Genomic DNA, 16,145 nt, shown 5'->3' on the forward strand with positions numbered 1-16,145 from the left:
AATATTTGGTAACAAACAAACAAAAAAATGACAAAGTGTGAACTACTAGTAAACGCGGAACATCACAATAGATAAGCGTCACTCCATATCATATGGATACAAGATAAGGACAAATATAAGCCGGGAGAGAGATTGCTAGCACAGAAATGCGCTACATACGATCTTTACTGGATTAACTTGGCATATCATGAAGGAAGTGCCAAACTGTTCCTAAGTCGATGAACTACTTCTGGGCCACAGAATTCCTGAAATTACCAACTCCAAGCATAACTCAAACTAAAATTACCTTAACATACGCCTCGAGAACAGCATTCCCAATTTCTTCTTTTTCAACTCGGCCTATTTGACGTAAAAACAAAACAAGATGGGCAAGAAACCTTAACAACTGTGACGAATTTCTTGCGTTTAACCAATCTTTAATATTATCCATTAACGTAGCCAAGTCATTTAGTATTAAATATTTTTGTACCACATGATACGGCACACCTGCCTCTTCTTGTATGCGTGGCTCTTTAGAAGAAGCTAGCTCTGCGAATACCTGTTCTAGTGTAAGCCTGAAAAATACATAAATAAACAAATATTAAAGTCACACTGCACAACCACAATAGAACTAACTATATTCAATGAACATACGTATTAGAGGCTCCATTTTTGAATACAGTGTTTAAAAAAAGATTGTGAGTGTACAGGAGAATAACACAATCTTTAATACAATCATGTTTAAAAAATAAAATAACGAATAATAGTAACTTCGACTACATTGAACACAGTGCACATTGGCTATTGTATGTTTTACAAAAAACTACCAAACTCTTTCGAAAAGGTCATGTTTTCACAGCCTTAGGAACCATTGTAAAATTAAATTACCAAACTGTTTCAATAGATCTCCCTATCGGGTCCTTATAAGTCCTTTATGCATTCATGTATTAGCAAATGAAAGGAAAGCGTAATCCACGATCTCATTTTTTGTATGATCGAGCGTCTGAAATGATTAGTTTGAGATTTCAAATTTGTTACAATTACAAACATTCGCCAGCATATTCTGTAAGCAAATTCCTGTTATCGCACCTCACGTTTTGAGAACAATAGAAGGTCATTCGAACAAATTATTTTTAAGAAGGCAAGAATTTACTAAAGAAAGTATAACGATAAAGAAATTAATGTGTATGCGATAAATAGAAAGAATTGCTAGCGAATTACGAAAGTATCAAATTTTGAAAACTGGAAATGAATGCAAAAGGTAACAGTGTACAAAAATAAGCAAAGGGATTACATATATTGGGTGAGACTGTTCCTCTGATAGGCAATCCGATGCTCTGAATTGTTGCTACAGATGCTTTAGGAAAACTAAATTCGACAATATTTTATTAATTTTTTTTCTTTCATTTGAGTTCAAAACGTTAGGAACAGTCTTTTTCTGGTAGACTTTCCCTTAGGAAGGGCAAGTTATTATCAAAGACCTATAGATTCGACAACCGTCCGTTCGTAGGACGAGACGTAGAGGTGACATCTATGAATCACGCAGTGATCACCCTCTGTCGAGGTTAAGAAGGATCTATATCAGTCATCGATCCTAGATCAAATCTGAGTTGATCCTTCCAGTCCACTATGGTGGAGTGTACCGGATTGTGCTCGTGAGTGAATAATGGTGATGGTCACACTACCTTTCAGGCTAACGTAATCGAGTGTTAGAAAACCACGGAATGGAATCTCGGAAGGAAAACAACATTGTGATAATTAAGGTTGGCCTCGGATATAGTAAAACGTGTAGTAATGGGAATCCACGTGGTTGCTCTGGCAACCTGAATTAGTAGTAATAGTAGACTAAGCAAGAAATGTTCTGGTCTATATGAAAGAATAAGTTCAATCAATGAAACTACAGGTATTATTTTTTTTTAGTTAAAAAAAAGTCCCGTCTCCATTTTTTCACAAACTCTGAATTTGGGACCTCTTGGTTGGGATACAAAACGCTAACACTCCATTCCCACCTATTACACATACTAAGGATCTACCAGAATTCAGATATGTGATTTCGTGACTTTTCCATAGGCTGACTATTCAATCCCTTGTTCTGAAATATACATGAAGTTTTACTTGCATGTGATTAGCGTATTTCGCCACGAAAGGCAACTTCTTATTCGTTCCCTACCAAACAGAACATTCCTGTAAGACAAAAATCTCTCAAAAAATAATAGTCTCTAAAAATATTAATACGCCACTCAGATCTTCCATGTGCAGTTTTGTAGCAGTTCTTATAAGAACAAGTGCCAATGTCAGTTTCGTTTTTTAGCATTTGGTTATTTCTACTTTGTTAAAATTTTTAACACCTTTCTCTTACATTTGGCCTAACCTTTCTGTTCGGTTCCAACAGAGTTCATTTATTTGACTCCCAACTTATTCGATTTGTCTTCTATATGGGTGACAAATTTATCAGTCTAGGGGGAAAATTATTTTTATTTCATTTCTGATTATTTCGTCACTCGAAAACCAATAGGCACCCTAATGTTACTAGGAGGACAAACCAAGCGAGCATAGCTTAACAACTCTTATTCTCGCTTTGCATTTACAAGTCCCTGGTTCGAATTCTAATTCTATAGTCGGTTATGCTGGCTGCTTTTCTAGGTTTTCCCGAAGCCCCATCAAGTGAATCATAAGATGGTATATGAACCTGACGGCCAACTTACTTTTTTCTGGTATAAAAGGATTTAATATATTCATAACCCACGATTGTAGGAAATATTCATTCTCAACAATTACAACAACATTGTTAACCAACAAGTAACTTATTACGTCAACGAGAAAGAAAAACAAAACTTACTTATTATTCCAATATGACTGGGGAAGTTCCTGATATGATCGTAGTGTACTAGCTCTTATCTCTGTCTCTACTTTAATATCCACAAGGACTCGGAGATACGCCCACAACAAGTCATGCCACGTTTGACACGCCTGTTGTAAAACCTTTAAATTACCACATAGAGCAGCATATGTGGCACGAGTATACAATGATAGGTGTTCATCTTCAGTTAACCTCCACGCCACTAACTTCCATATATCCCTAAAAAAGACAGAGAAGTTTTATTATAGGACAAATTTATATTACCATCATCATAAAATGAAGACATGTTAAAGCACAGAAATATCTTGCATAACGAAGTTTTGAACAACATAGTCTTTATTATTATGTTTATTTACAAATCAGAAATAGCTCTGCCAATTCAAATTATTTTAAAATAAAACAGTAGGTATGCATATATACCTGTAGATGGAAATACCATGTAAGTCGAATCGCGCATTGGCTTGTAATATGACGATATTAAGTACAATTGAAGAAATAGGGTCATCGTGACTAGGTAGCAGAGGTGAGCGCTCTACGAGAGATATCTGGTTCGATTCCATACTGTATGAATTTATGTTGGTCGTGTCTTTTTTTTGGGGAGGGGGGATTCTCTCGTTTACTTCTACGTTCTCTTTCTATCAATTCCTTCCATGATCATTCGTTTCTACGTAAAACTCAAACAATCCTTTTTTTTTTTATATTTACATTTGATTTGTTTTTTCTTCTTTCTTTTTAAATTTCCAAAGTATGCTACGCACAAGTATTGGAAGTCTTACAGGACGGCTGAAGAATTGTTCTTTTGAAATCGATTCAGTTCCAAGAATAAATTCCATCTCCTCCATTAACCCTCTATTCAAACAAAGTGGTTTAAATTAATCATTTCCGCTTTAACGTTTATCGCCATAGAAGAAAAAAAGTAACAGATACCGACAAGTGGTTTTTCGCAATCGATTTAGCGTATCAAGAGAACATACCATTACCACCAGCAACTCTCAACTGAAACTGTAAGAGACTAAAATTTACTAATTCCTTCAGTTTTAATACTGATTTCCATAGAGGAAAAAAAGGGAAAAATATCGATTTTTTTTTCAATCGACTCAGGATCCAAAGAACAGATTCCATTTCCTCCGTTAACACTATTACAACCGAAAGTGGTAGAAATCAACTGTTTCCGGTATCAACATTGGGCGCCAAAAAACAAAAATGGTAATAGATAACGTGAAGTGGTTGACATTTACTATAGCACAGCCAACAAGAGATGGTCTCTGACGTTTCTTACCACATGCGGTGGGACATAGCAGCCCCTACTTTGATACCAGTGTTACCAACCACGATCACACTGTCTTATACCATTAATTAAATTGCCACTACAGTTGCACCGAAAAAAACTTTGACACGCGAATACTGGCAATGTCACTGTGAGCTGTCAGAGACGTTCTCTTACTGAACGCATTATAGTACTTTTAGTTTCAATACTGATTTCCATAGTACAAAATCTGTAAAAGATATCGATTTCTTTCCCTTTGCAATCGATTCAGAGTCCCAATAATAGCTGAATTGATTCTGAGTTTAACGTCCCTTTTAGCAGCGAGGCTATATGAGACGGGACCTACTGATTAACGTTCGCAATAATAAGTTCTATCTCCTCCGGTAACTCTTTATTCAAACCGGAAGTAGTAGAAATCAACTGTTCCTGGTTTCAATGTTGGTTTTCATTTAATATTATATATATATATATATATATATATATAACAGATAGCGAGAAGCGTTTTGTTGCAACCGATTGAGCGTCTCAACACAATATACCACGACCACTCGCAACAGTCTACCAAAATCAAAAGTGGTTGAAATTTACTAGTATTTCCGGTTTCAATATTTATTTTCATAATGGAAAAACTGTAAGATATATCGAAAAGTGCTTCTTTTGACAAATTCAGCGTCTGAAGGAATTTTGTCTCTACTTTCATCGATCTGTACAAAGCGGAAGTGGTGAAAATTTATGATTTCAGTATAACATTGATCACGTAATAGGTGAAACGGAAATAAATAGGGACAAGCAGTTTTTGATATGGATTCAAAACCGCAAGAATAAGTTTCACCTCTGATTTTATTCCTCTATTGCTACTACAAGTGACAGACATCAAATAACATTTCCAGTTTCAATATTAATGTCCCTTAAGAGATGGTGAGTAATGGCTTTTTGATATGGATTAAGCGTCCAAGAAATTGGTTCTATCTTTCATCTTATTTCTCTATTCAAGTAGTTACAGATGTACTATTTCAAGTTTGAGTATTGAATTTGCATCGTTTGAAAGTCTTGTACTAAGCCACCACGCTCCCTATTTCTTGCGACAGGACGTCTGAGGAATTGCAAAACCACTATGATATGAATATTATATGTACATATTGCAATATCGAGACACCATACAGAATAGCCAACTTGTAATTTAAACTGAGTAGTCGATATGTAATGTAGTGCAAATTGTTAAACTGTAATGACTGGTATTTCAAGCCTACTCTAGACTGAGTAATGCAATATACTCACCTATTAGGATTCCCTTCAACAGGTTTTTTCTTGTCTGCATTAATTTCTCCTTCTAAATTAGGATCGTGATATAAACGCCAACCTTCCAATGTAGCTGCTCGCCACGGCTGGCCACAATGAACACATAACTCTTCAGCATTTTCTAACGAACCACATCGTATTAAAATAAACAACTGCCGCATCAATCTTGCTTCATCTTCCTGAAAAGAATTATAATAATAATAATGGTAATGCAAGCTGACCATGAAGATATTTACAAAATTTCACATAGGCTAAAGTTCTAATTCCTTCCTAATCTGAATCATGAAAAAATCAAATTTCAAAATATTATTTTCTATCAGTATTTATTTCAATAACAATAAATTATATTTTATCTACCTAAATATTCTCTGTTTATCCATATCATATTACAGTTCATCGACACTTAGTTTGTTTAGGTTATTGAGGTTATTTTCATATTCTTCTTACCGATATTTATTACTGATTCGGGAAATACTGATTGTGACAGTTGCGTGAATGTTTTCGAAGTACTGCCGTATTCTCACATTCCTGAACATTCTATTTATTCAACATAAATGAATACGTTTCAAACAGTTTCGTACGGCAATGGAATGGTTGGAATTTAACTTCTATTGTGCAGAGAGATAAGATATAACGTCCCATGATTATGCCTGGTAGGCTAAGGGAGATGGATGATTAAGTCAAGTGAATGATGATGAAAGAATTGGCGGAATGAGAAACTGGGAGGAAACGGGAGTACCCCGAGAAAACCCACGGACACGATGTTGTCCACCACAAGCTTTCTTGGTCGGGGATCGAACCAGGGAACCCACGCACCAGAGGTTAGCGCTCTCCAGCTGACCCACCGTGCCTCTTTCTACTGTACAGAATCGCGTAATTCGACCCTAGACATACGGGCTTTGTGGTACACAAACACGTATATGTGTAAGTTTTCTAGAGGGACTTCCAATAACTTGAAGGCAGGTGATTCAATGGTAGAGCTCTTACCTTTGGTGCGCTGGGTTCTTGGTTCGATTCCTGGCCAAGTTAAGTTTGTGATAGACAACATCGTGTCCGTGGGTTTTCGCGGGTACTTCCGTTTCCTCCCAAATTCTCATTCCACCAATTCTTCTACCATCTTAATCATCCGTCTCTCTTAGCCTAAAGGGCATAAACGTGGGACTTTAAACTAAAAGATTGCATTTAATTTACTTCCAATAACTTAACTATCCTATCAACAGGGGCGTACGCAGGGGGTGGGTTCTGGGGTTCGGGACCCCCCCCCCAAAATCCCGATTTTTTGTAAATGTAGTCTACTTTTAGGGGCAATTTTAGAAATTTTCGTATAATTTAGCCTCAAATTGTATTTGGATCCCCCGAAACGCTTTAGATTCCTCCCGAAATAAATTTCTGCGTACGTCCCTGCCTATCAATTATTAACAGAACATATATTGGCCACTTCCATTCCGCAAAAAGTATATGAATTACTATAAACTTAAAGAGTAAAAAAGATTATTGCACTGGTGTATGTGAAGTGAAGCAAGAGACCAAATTCTAAACGTAGCAAACTTAATAGATTTAATTGAGTTTATCATTGATTTACATTTATTTTGTCTCCTTTAGCTACAAGACATAATAGTGGGTTGTTAACTAGAAATTTTCTCAGTTTTAATTAACTCAGAGGCAGTAATGTGAGAGCTAAAAGTAATTATATATTCATTCAACTCATTCAAGAAATCACCTAAAATATTAGGAGAAATATGAAGTAAGTACAGCAATGTCCCAGTACTCTTGCGTAATTTAACGTTTCTTCAAATACATTGAAGAAAGTTTCAGTGATGAAATAATAAAAATTTCAGGTTTGCTAGAACGCGAACGAACTTCACATGTCGTGCAAATTTTGTTTAGTTTGGAATTGAAGATGGTTACATCGATTTTGATGTTCTCTATGTGTTAAACGAAAATGATCTCATCCTTTCCTCTTCTTTCTTTTTGTCAATAAATGGCTGTAGCACGCAACTGAATGCAAACAAGCTGCACTACAAGTTTAAGTTACAGGACTGATGGTACGAATTTATTTGTTTATGATACATCTAATGTCGATGGTTTGTTTGATCATATGAAATGAGCAGTATATTCACTAAACAATGTTACCCTACATATTTATCTTTCACAGGGAAATAGTGACAAACTACATATTTATCTTTCATAGCGAAATAGTGACAAACTAACTTACTTGATCCAAATCGTGTAAAGGCTTATTCTCCCTCAAGGGTGCATCAGGATCCATTTTCTCCACTACTGTCCGACTACTGCTATAAGGAATGACCTTATTCTGAAAAAATAATACACATAAAACAAGGATAAGCTTAGACTATAACTGTTTTAATTAGATTTACATTCAAACCACTCTATCTATTATTGCTTGTTCAAATTTAATGTCCCTTTTTAACATCAAAGCTACACGGCATGTGGACCTACAGTTTAAGATGGAATCAACACCATCGAAACGCGCGGATCTACCGTCATTTTCAAAGTGCCTGCTTGCAACGATTCCAGTGATAGCTAGAAACACTGGTAGAAGTCTGCTGGCTATAGTGTGGTCAAGAACGATTCCAATTTAGTTTGGCTCTCTTCGATTGAGTTAAAACGTCACCATTTCAACTAGAGTTTCATATTAAGGGAGCGGCAGAAATCGCCAAATGGAGTAGAGTAGATGTGGGACTTTTTTTTTTTTAAACCTTAATCCGATGGTATCGTTGATCGTCGTTACAAAAAAAGCTTCGCTAGAATGCGATGACATGTTACATATGACACTCCAACTTTACAGATGAAGCGCGGAAGTGGGAAATTTTGAAAATGCCGTAATGCACAGTAATATTTTATATATATATATATATATATATATATATATATATATATATATATATATATATATATATATATAGGGGATGGACAAAAAATCTAAAAACACTTCATACAGGACACGTAAGTTTGGCCCTACACTGTACAACACGTGTTGCGGTTGCCGATTGTTTTTTTTTGTTTTCAATGTGTCATGTGGACCTTCCTCTTCCGTCAGCAGTAACCAGTTCACCTGTGAGTGTCGTGGTGTGAAAGTTGTACGATTAAATGGGCGACCTGACAGACTTCCAAAGAGGCATGATCGTTGGTGCCCGTCTGGTTGAAGCTTCAGTGGCAACAGTAGCGAACATTGTGGGGGTATCGAAAGTCACTGTGTCCAATGTCACGAGGACATACACAATTCATGGGAAATGACGTCTGCAAAGCACAACAGTGGTCGAAAGACAATCCTGTCAGATAGGGACCGGAGGGCATTAAAACGGATTGTAGCAGCTAAAAAGAAGACCACTGCAATGAAAATTACGTCTGAACTCAATACGGGTCTACAGAATCCGGTTTCATCGAAAACAGTGCGACGGGAACTTCATAAAATGAAACTTCATGACAGGGCCGCTATCGCCAAACCCCTGGTCACAGCAGTAAATGCGAAGAGGCGTTATCTAGTGGTGCAAGGACCAGAAAGCGTGGACTCATGAGCAGTGGAAACATGTAATGTAGTCCGATGAATCGACCTTCACCTTGTTTCCAACAACCGGTCGTGTTTACGTATGGAGAACACCGTCGCAGGCCTATGATACAGACTGTCTGCTTCCAACTGTAAAGCATGCGGGTGGTTCTGTTACAGTATGGGCAGTCATATTGTGGTTTTCCGCAGGTCCCATCATAGCCCTGCATGGAATGATGAATCCTAAGGCGTATCAGGCCATTTTGGGGGACCAGGTTCTATCGATCGCCCAAATATTGTTCCCTGATGGTGATGACATCTACCAAGATGATTTAGCACCCTGTCACGCTGCAAAAACTGTGAAATCATGGTTTTAGGAGCATGACCAGGAGCTATCATACTTCCTGGGTAACACAATCCCAGATCTGAACATCATTGAGCCATTGTGGTCTGAATTAGAAAGGCGTGTTCGGTCTCATTACCCTCCACCAGCATCCCTTAAGGAACTGGAGCATGTTTTGGAGGAACAATGGTACAAAATTCCACACACCACGATTCAGGAGCAGTATACTTCCATTACTTTCATTCCACGTCGGATCCAACCTGTTTTGGACGCAAAAGAAGGCCCCTAGGTATGATTTTCACACTTTTGCAAACGTTTTAGATTTTTTTTTGTACAGCCCCTGTATATATGCGCAAAGAAGCAACAAAATTTTACTAGCCCAAGAAAAATCTACTAGCTCACATCCCACAAGATAAATCATATACTTACCTTCGGTGTGATATTAAATACTCGCCCGCACCTATTACCCACTCACCCTAGCCGAGTGATTATTTGCATTCCTGATATATATAAGTCGTTGCCAAGTCAGCTAGCTTTCGCAAGTCAACGTGTAAGATCATGCATTGGTAAATATGATGACAGAAGTGGATTCACAGATACACGTCCTTACGTATTCCACCACGAATACAGGAAGTTCCATAACCTCAGCTCGAGTCGAGCATCAGAACTACTTGGCTTTTCCAACGTCAGGAGTGTAGCGACGAAGACTTACCAGGAGGAACACCTTGTTACTAGTAATGTACATTAATCATCGACACTCTACATCAATTAATCTGAAGGTATGTTTCATATCTGTCAATGCCTAGTCACGAGTCAGTACTTGGGAAGTTTCAAATAGACACGACTGAACTAAGAATTACATTTAAAACATTCCCGCACATATCTTGTTCTTTCATTTCAACAGAAAAGATTAATCATGAATATTGATGTACGAAATTCTCGATGTCTAGATTACTCAGAAAGTTGGTTATTGCTATGCTATGATACCTCTCGCGTACGTCCTGTTCTATGTAAATCATAAATAACACATGGTGTAACCGCAATATATATATATGAGATGTGGCTAGAAAAAAACCGGACTGATGCTACAAAATCTTTTATTGGATATTTGCACAATGGGAACTCCATCACCTTCAAAGTACTCCCCTTCACGATCCTTACATCGTTCCATACGATTCTTCCATTGCTGGAAGCAGTGTTGCCAGTCATTTTTTAAAAATCATGTTCATGACATATGTCGCTTTTCTTTTCAGTTTCTACTGACTCAAATCTGGCTCCTTTCAAGGCTGACTTCACAGTGGGGAATAAAAATCACACGGAGCAAGATCCGGCGAATATGGCGGGTAATCTAACACTGGAATGCCATGTTTAGCTAAAAAATGTCTTAACTGATAGGGCCGTATGGACAGGAGAATTGTCTTAGAGCAGAATCCATGACTTCGTTTGCCACAAATCAGGTCGTCGTCTTCTTACTCGCTCACGAAGGGTTGTCAGAACATCAAGATAATACTATTGGTTTACAATTTGACCCTCGGGTACCCAATGAACGTACACGATCCCACGGATGTCGAAAAAAACAATCATCATGGCTTTGAATTTCGACTCGCTCATTCGAACTTTCTTCCGGCGAGGAGAACTCGGGCTCTTCCAATGCATTGATTGGCGCTTTGTTTCAGGATCATACATGAAAAACCACGATTCATCACACGTAATCACTTTGTCTAAGAATGTAGGATCCTTTTCAATGTTTGTCAAAATGTCAGTATAAATGTTCGCTCGAGCTTCGTTCTGTTCCAATGTCAGATTTCTTGGCACCAATTTTGAACACACTTTACTCATGTTCAAATTCTCATGTAAAATTTGACGAACACTTTCTTTGTCTATTCCTGTGATGCCAGCAACAGCTCTAATGCTCAATTGACGATCTTCCCGAATCACGTCACTCAGTTTTTTAATGTTCGTTTTTGATCTCGACGTGCAAGGTCGTCCTGGACGCGGGTCATTATTATTTCCCGCCCCTCTTTAAAACGTTCAAACACTTGTATGCGTGATAAACAATAATCTCCGTACACTGATTTTAACATCTCATACGTTTCTGTTGTGGATTTTCCCAGCTTGCACACAAACTTCACATTAGCATTTTTCCGACGGAGCACAGACGTACGTTCCGCTTTGTACAAAGACCACAGCAAAACTGATTGACCTGCATCCAGGGCAGTCCGTCATTCAGTAGGCAAGGTATCATGCTATAGAATCATGCATTGCTTTATCTTCATGTACACGTTGTTTGCTGGTAGCTAAATCAATCCGTTCTTTTTTTTTTTTTTTAAGCCATACCTCGTATATAATAAATTTTGGAGATAAAAAGGTACATGTGTGTCATTTGCACAAAATAAAACACAACTCACTTTTCTAAAATAACGTTCTCTAAATTACATACCTATCTGAGATATTAACATTCCTGCATTCGGGAATGAACATTTCTCATTATTTCCTGCAGTACGACCGCAGACAATATCCTCACATATCGCAGCCTTTAGTTCATCCAATGAACGAGGACAAGTAGCAAACACACGATTCCTTAAATAACTCCTTAATATATATATAAAAGAAGGTATCGTAAAGCGACGATCGATATCTTCGCTGTACCTCCTGTTGCTGAAACCATGTGGATTTATTTACTGCATGCTTCTATAGTTTATTCAAGAGAAACATTTCTACCATGTTCAAGCACGGTTATGATGTTACAGAAACTGACTGTCCTTGATCATCTTCATTCAAGTATGGACTAATTATTCCTTGCGTTGATACAGCACATCACAGTTATCTCTTTTTCACTGTGTTAGGTATCTGGCATAAGTAGTGAGGATTGTTGACAGCCCAGTACCGAAAATGTTGTTTATTCATATGACCATTTAAGTAAAAATCCGCTTCATCAGACGTTCACGCACACATTTAAAGGATATCTGAATCTTCGTTATAATGTCGATTGTCGAAATCACTGTACTTCAATTCATGGACTGGAGCTTATATAGATGCAGTTTTAAATCTTCATGAAATATTCTAACCAAACTTCCACGCGACAATTCTAATGATGTAGATGTCGTCATGCAGAACGTTGCGGATTTTGCTGGACTTACTGCTTGAATCGTCTGGAGTTTGAACCGTTTCTCTTGGACCTCAAGTTTAAAATTCAATGTTGAACTCGTTTCTTCAAATCTTTTCATTCATTTCTTCATAGCGTGGGATGATGGAACCATATCATGACTGCAAATTTGAAAATTACGCCGAAATTCACGCCATGTAGCTTCACAAACATCATTGTTTTTGTAATATGCTTTCATCGCAAAAGCGCGCTGCTCCCTTGACCAATGCTGCATAGCAACTGAAATGGCATCGTCTACGCAGCATTATCACCATTTCACAGCGTTGTCAAATTTAACAATGGCCTTGTACTACACGATTCAAAATCTATTCCCACGCGTCACCTCATTACAAACATGTTGAATGTATTGTGTCCTAAAGAATCATTTTGTTTTCAAAGTTGTGCATGATGATGATCCACAAAAATGTTTGTCATCCTCCCCAGACCCCCGGTCATCTTTGAACCTTAAACCACTTAAATGATCTCGCTTGGCTTAATTCTTGTTCAGCAAGAACCTCATTTACCATTCGGTGGGTTTCAACTGCAATTTCTTTCAGGTTGAAACAAGATTTAATGCAGATTCTTTAGTCTTCACATCAGCAATTTTGAAATTCGCAAACACAGCAAAACACGGTGTAACAAAACCAGTAAACACTAAAAAATGAGTGCATTCACAACAAAGTCGCTTAGAATACACACACACACACACACACAGGAAACTTTTTGTGGAAGTTCGTACTGCTTTCAGCAGAAAATTACAATTCTTGGAAATTTTGGGTAGCCCTTCGTTGAAAACGATCACCCATATTTACAAAGAAGTATTTCAAGCTTTTCTGCTAAAATTTCATCAATAATGAGAAGAAAAAAAAAATTAAAGAACGGATAAACAGTTGTGAAGCGTCCAGGTGGGCACCTATGTTAGAATACAGGGTCTCGTGGTCACGTGATAAGAGTAATGAGTCTGGAAGTAGTAGATGGGAGTTCGTGAAGAGAGCTAATAACTTAACCAATTGCAATTATATTTAAATACCTTGCTCTAAGCCCATGATGGCATATTTACAAGGCAAATCTCCAACCTACGTGTCTCCTCTACAGGAGAAAATGAATCCAAGAAGTCATTTCTGCACAGTTACTTTCGTTTACCCTGACTGGCTACACTTTACAAGTTCTGGTCGTCATATCTTTCTAATAGGTTAACAATAAATAACAAGAATTTTAGGAATGATCAAAAAAATTGATCAAAAGACTGCGATCTTGGCCAAGAATTAGTTTCTGGATCAGGTGCCACAAAATTTTTGAACGGCCCCTGAATCGAGTTTTCGTATTTTCTACAGAATAAGCACATCATACTGAGTTAAGTGATAGTTTGGGTTTAATTACACTATATGTAGTTCTCCAGATGTAAGGCGTCCAAGAAAATTTTTGATTGAAATATATTGGATCTTTTGATCCAAAAATGAAAATTAATCAATAAAATATTAAAGATAACACAGAATAAAGAGAATTAAGAATTTTTAAAATAAATATAATGACAATGAAAAAAATAGAATGTTGGGGAAAAGGAGTGCAATGAGGTAGGTTAGACGGTTACTTTTTTGTTTTAAATTTAAGGAACATGAACGTTTCGGGTATAGAAGAATAGTTAATATGATTAAATGTATTGTTGTAATGGGCTGTGTGTTCTGAGACAGGTAGATGGAGAATCTGTACGTTACAGAAGTATCAGTAATTGTTGATGTGAATCGAAAGAGAAGTTTCGCGAATATTTCTAAAACAGGCATTTAAGGGTGTCAAATTGGGTTGAAAGAATCGCAACTTGTGTATGTCTGTCTCGAAGCGTCCACTCTGACATCCACATCAGGTTGGAGGACCACGAAATTAGACTGAGCACTAGTTGTATAGGGACAGTAGAGTAGTTCCAATTCTGGTTAATTGTAAGTTCATATCAGAAGATATTTCTATGAATCAAAGCTACAGGAAACGTTGAAATGGTGGTGAGCAGGGTTTGCTGTTTCAGGTGTCGCGCTTGTGGCGTGCCTTGGTGGCCACAAGAAGTTAAAATAATTGTGGACGAAGTTGGAGAAGAAATGTTTGTATCCATGCAGATTTCCTGGAAACCCTGCCGACGCCCATGAACGGGGGTGAAATGTAAAAACAAAAAAGAGGAAGAAATAGTTCTTTGTTTGTTGAGAGAGACTTTAAATAATGATGTTAATTTTCTTCTTCTAAGTCATTGTGTAATTTTTTTCTTTTTTTAAAAAAAAAAAGAAAATAGGAGAATTGAAATAATGAATATTTAAATGTTTAAAAAGAATAAAATTGAATGCTATTTGTAATTTGTTAAGAGCGTAAGGCAAAGAGAAAGAAAGAACGATTGTATGTATGACGTCAGCACTCAATGGAGTATCCGTGCGCTTCTGTCTTGTGACTGGAGGTCGTTTCGTGTAGCTTCAGTTGCAAGCCAGAATGGGAAAGAGATAGTTGGTGTGTCAAACGGAACCTGAGATTGATTCAACCGTGAACGTTCGTTGTCGCTGTCTGGACTTAGGTTGCTGCCGAGTCGAGCTGAGAAGCGTTGATTTGATAGAGGAGGAATTCAAGGGCGATATCGGAGTTATTATTATCGTAATCTGTGTGAGCTGTATAAAAGGACGAAACTTTCTTTGCTGCTGAGGTGTTGTTAGTCTTCGTTCATGGAAGATTGTCTGTTCGAAGTACCCTTTAGTTGAATGTTACATTTGAAGCCAGAGAAAGGGAAACCATTGGGAGCTGATTACGGTAAGTGTAAAGTAGTAAAACCCGTAGAATATCCCTTTGTCCTTGTCCAATTCATGTTTCGTGTGGTCGTCCGTTTGAATTCTCAGTTTGACATAATTTGCAGTCCGATTTGTTCAGCAGTTTTCTCCTTTGAACGATATTGAGTTGCTATTTAACGTCCCAAATTTGTGCATTGAAATTGAATTGCTATTTAACGTCCCAATTTTGTGAAATTGAATTGCTAATTAACGTCCCAATTTTGTGCATTGATATTGATTGGCTATTTAACGTCCCAATTTTGTGAATTGATATTGAATGGTTAGGATTTTGATCACGTTATTCGTTGAATTGAATAATTTACTTAAAAATAGTATTTTGATCATAATAGTTAAAGATTAAAGAATCAATTTTGATATTTTTGAACCTTCTCTGACGTTGAATTTACTAAACGTGATTAAAATAAAAAATTACTTCTTACCTAATTTACTGAGTAATTTTGCATAGAATCTTGATTCTAAACTCAACTTGGGTAACCATTGATTGCTGACTTTTGGTGCTTTTGGTTATATAGGTTGATAAATTAAAATAAAATTGTGAAAGGGTAATTTGCAGTTACTTGATTAATGTGTTTAGAGTTGTTGAACTTAATTAATCAGAAGTATTGGAATGAGAAAATATTTAACTTATTGAACTTTTTTTAAGAAGAAATTTCAAGTTGCTTGTTGAATCTAGGATTTATATTCGTTAATTAATCTCAAATTTATTATTGTTGGATTTCTATTTAAAGTTAATGAAAATAAATTTATACAATTGTATATGTGAGTTTACATTTCTACTTTTCAACCGTAAGGTTTGTTCTATGCTTAAATTCTTAAGTGTTAATGCAATAGTTTCTGTTACGTTATCAGTTGAATTGATATCAATTGAGATAAAGGTAGGAAGTATAATTGCTATTTCTTTGGTACGTTTGGCCCCTCAGAAAGCCGC

The 16,145-nt window shown here is 36.9% G+C and overlaps 1 protein-coding gene across 1 annotated transcript in view; it reads right to left on the bottom strand.

Annotated features, from left to right (window-relative positions):
• Nup107 (nuclear pore complex protein Nup107) overlaps positions 1 to 16,145 on the bottom strand; it is an 87,007-nt gene that overhangs the window by 31,065 nt on the left and 39,797 nt on the right. The window contains exons 8-11 of the mRNA XM_081734442.1: positions 7,621 to 7,719; positions 5,385 to 5,584; positions 2,819 to 3,058; positions 287 to 554 (exon numbers count right to left, since the gene is read on the bottom strand). Of these exons, the coding sequence (XP_081590568.1) occupies positions 287 to 554; positions 2,819 to 3,058; positions 5,385 to 5,584; positions 7,621 to 7,719 (807 nt within the window). The remainder of the gene's footprint in view (positions 1 to 286; positions 555 to 2,818; positions 3,059 to 5,384; positions 5,585 to 7,620; positions 7,720 to 16,145) is intronic.

The sequence above is a fragment of the Thermobia domestica genome, chromosome 12 (assembly GCF_964235325.1).
Source record: "Thermobia domestica chromosome 12, izTheDome1.hap1.1, whole genome shotgun sequence".
NCBI lineage: Eukaryota > Metazoa > Arthropoda > Insecta > Zygentoma > Lepismatidae > Thermobia > Thermobia domestica.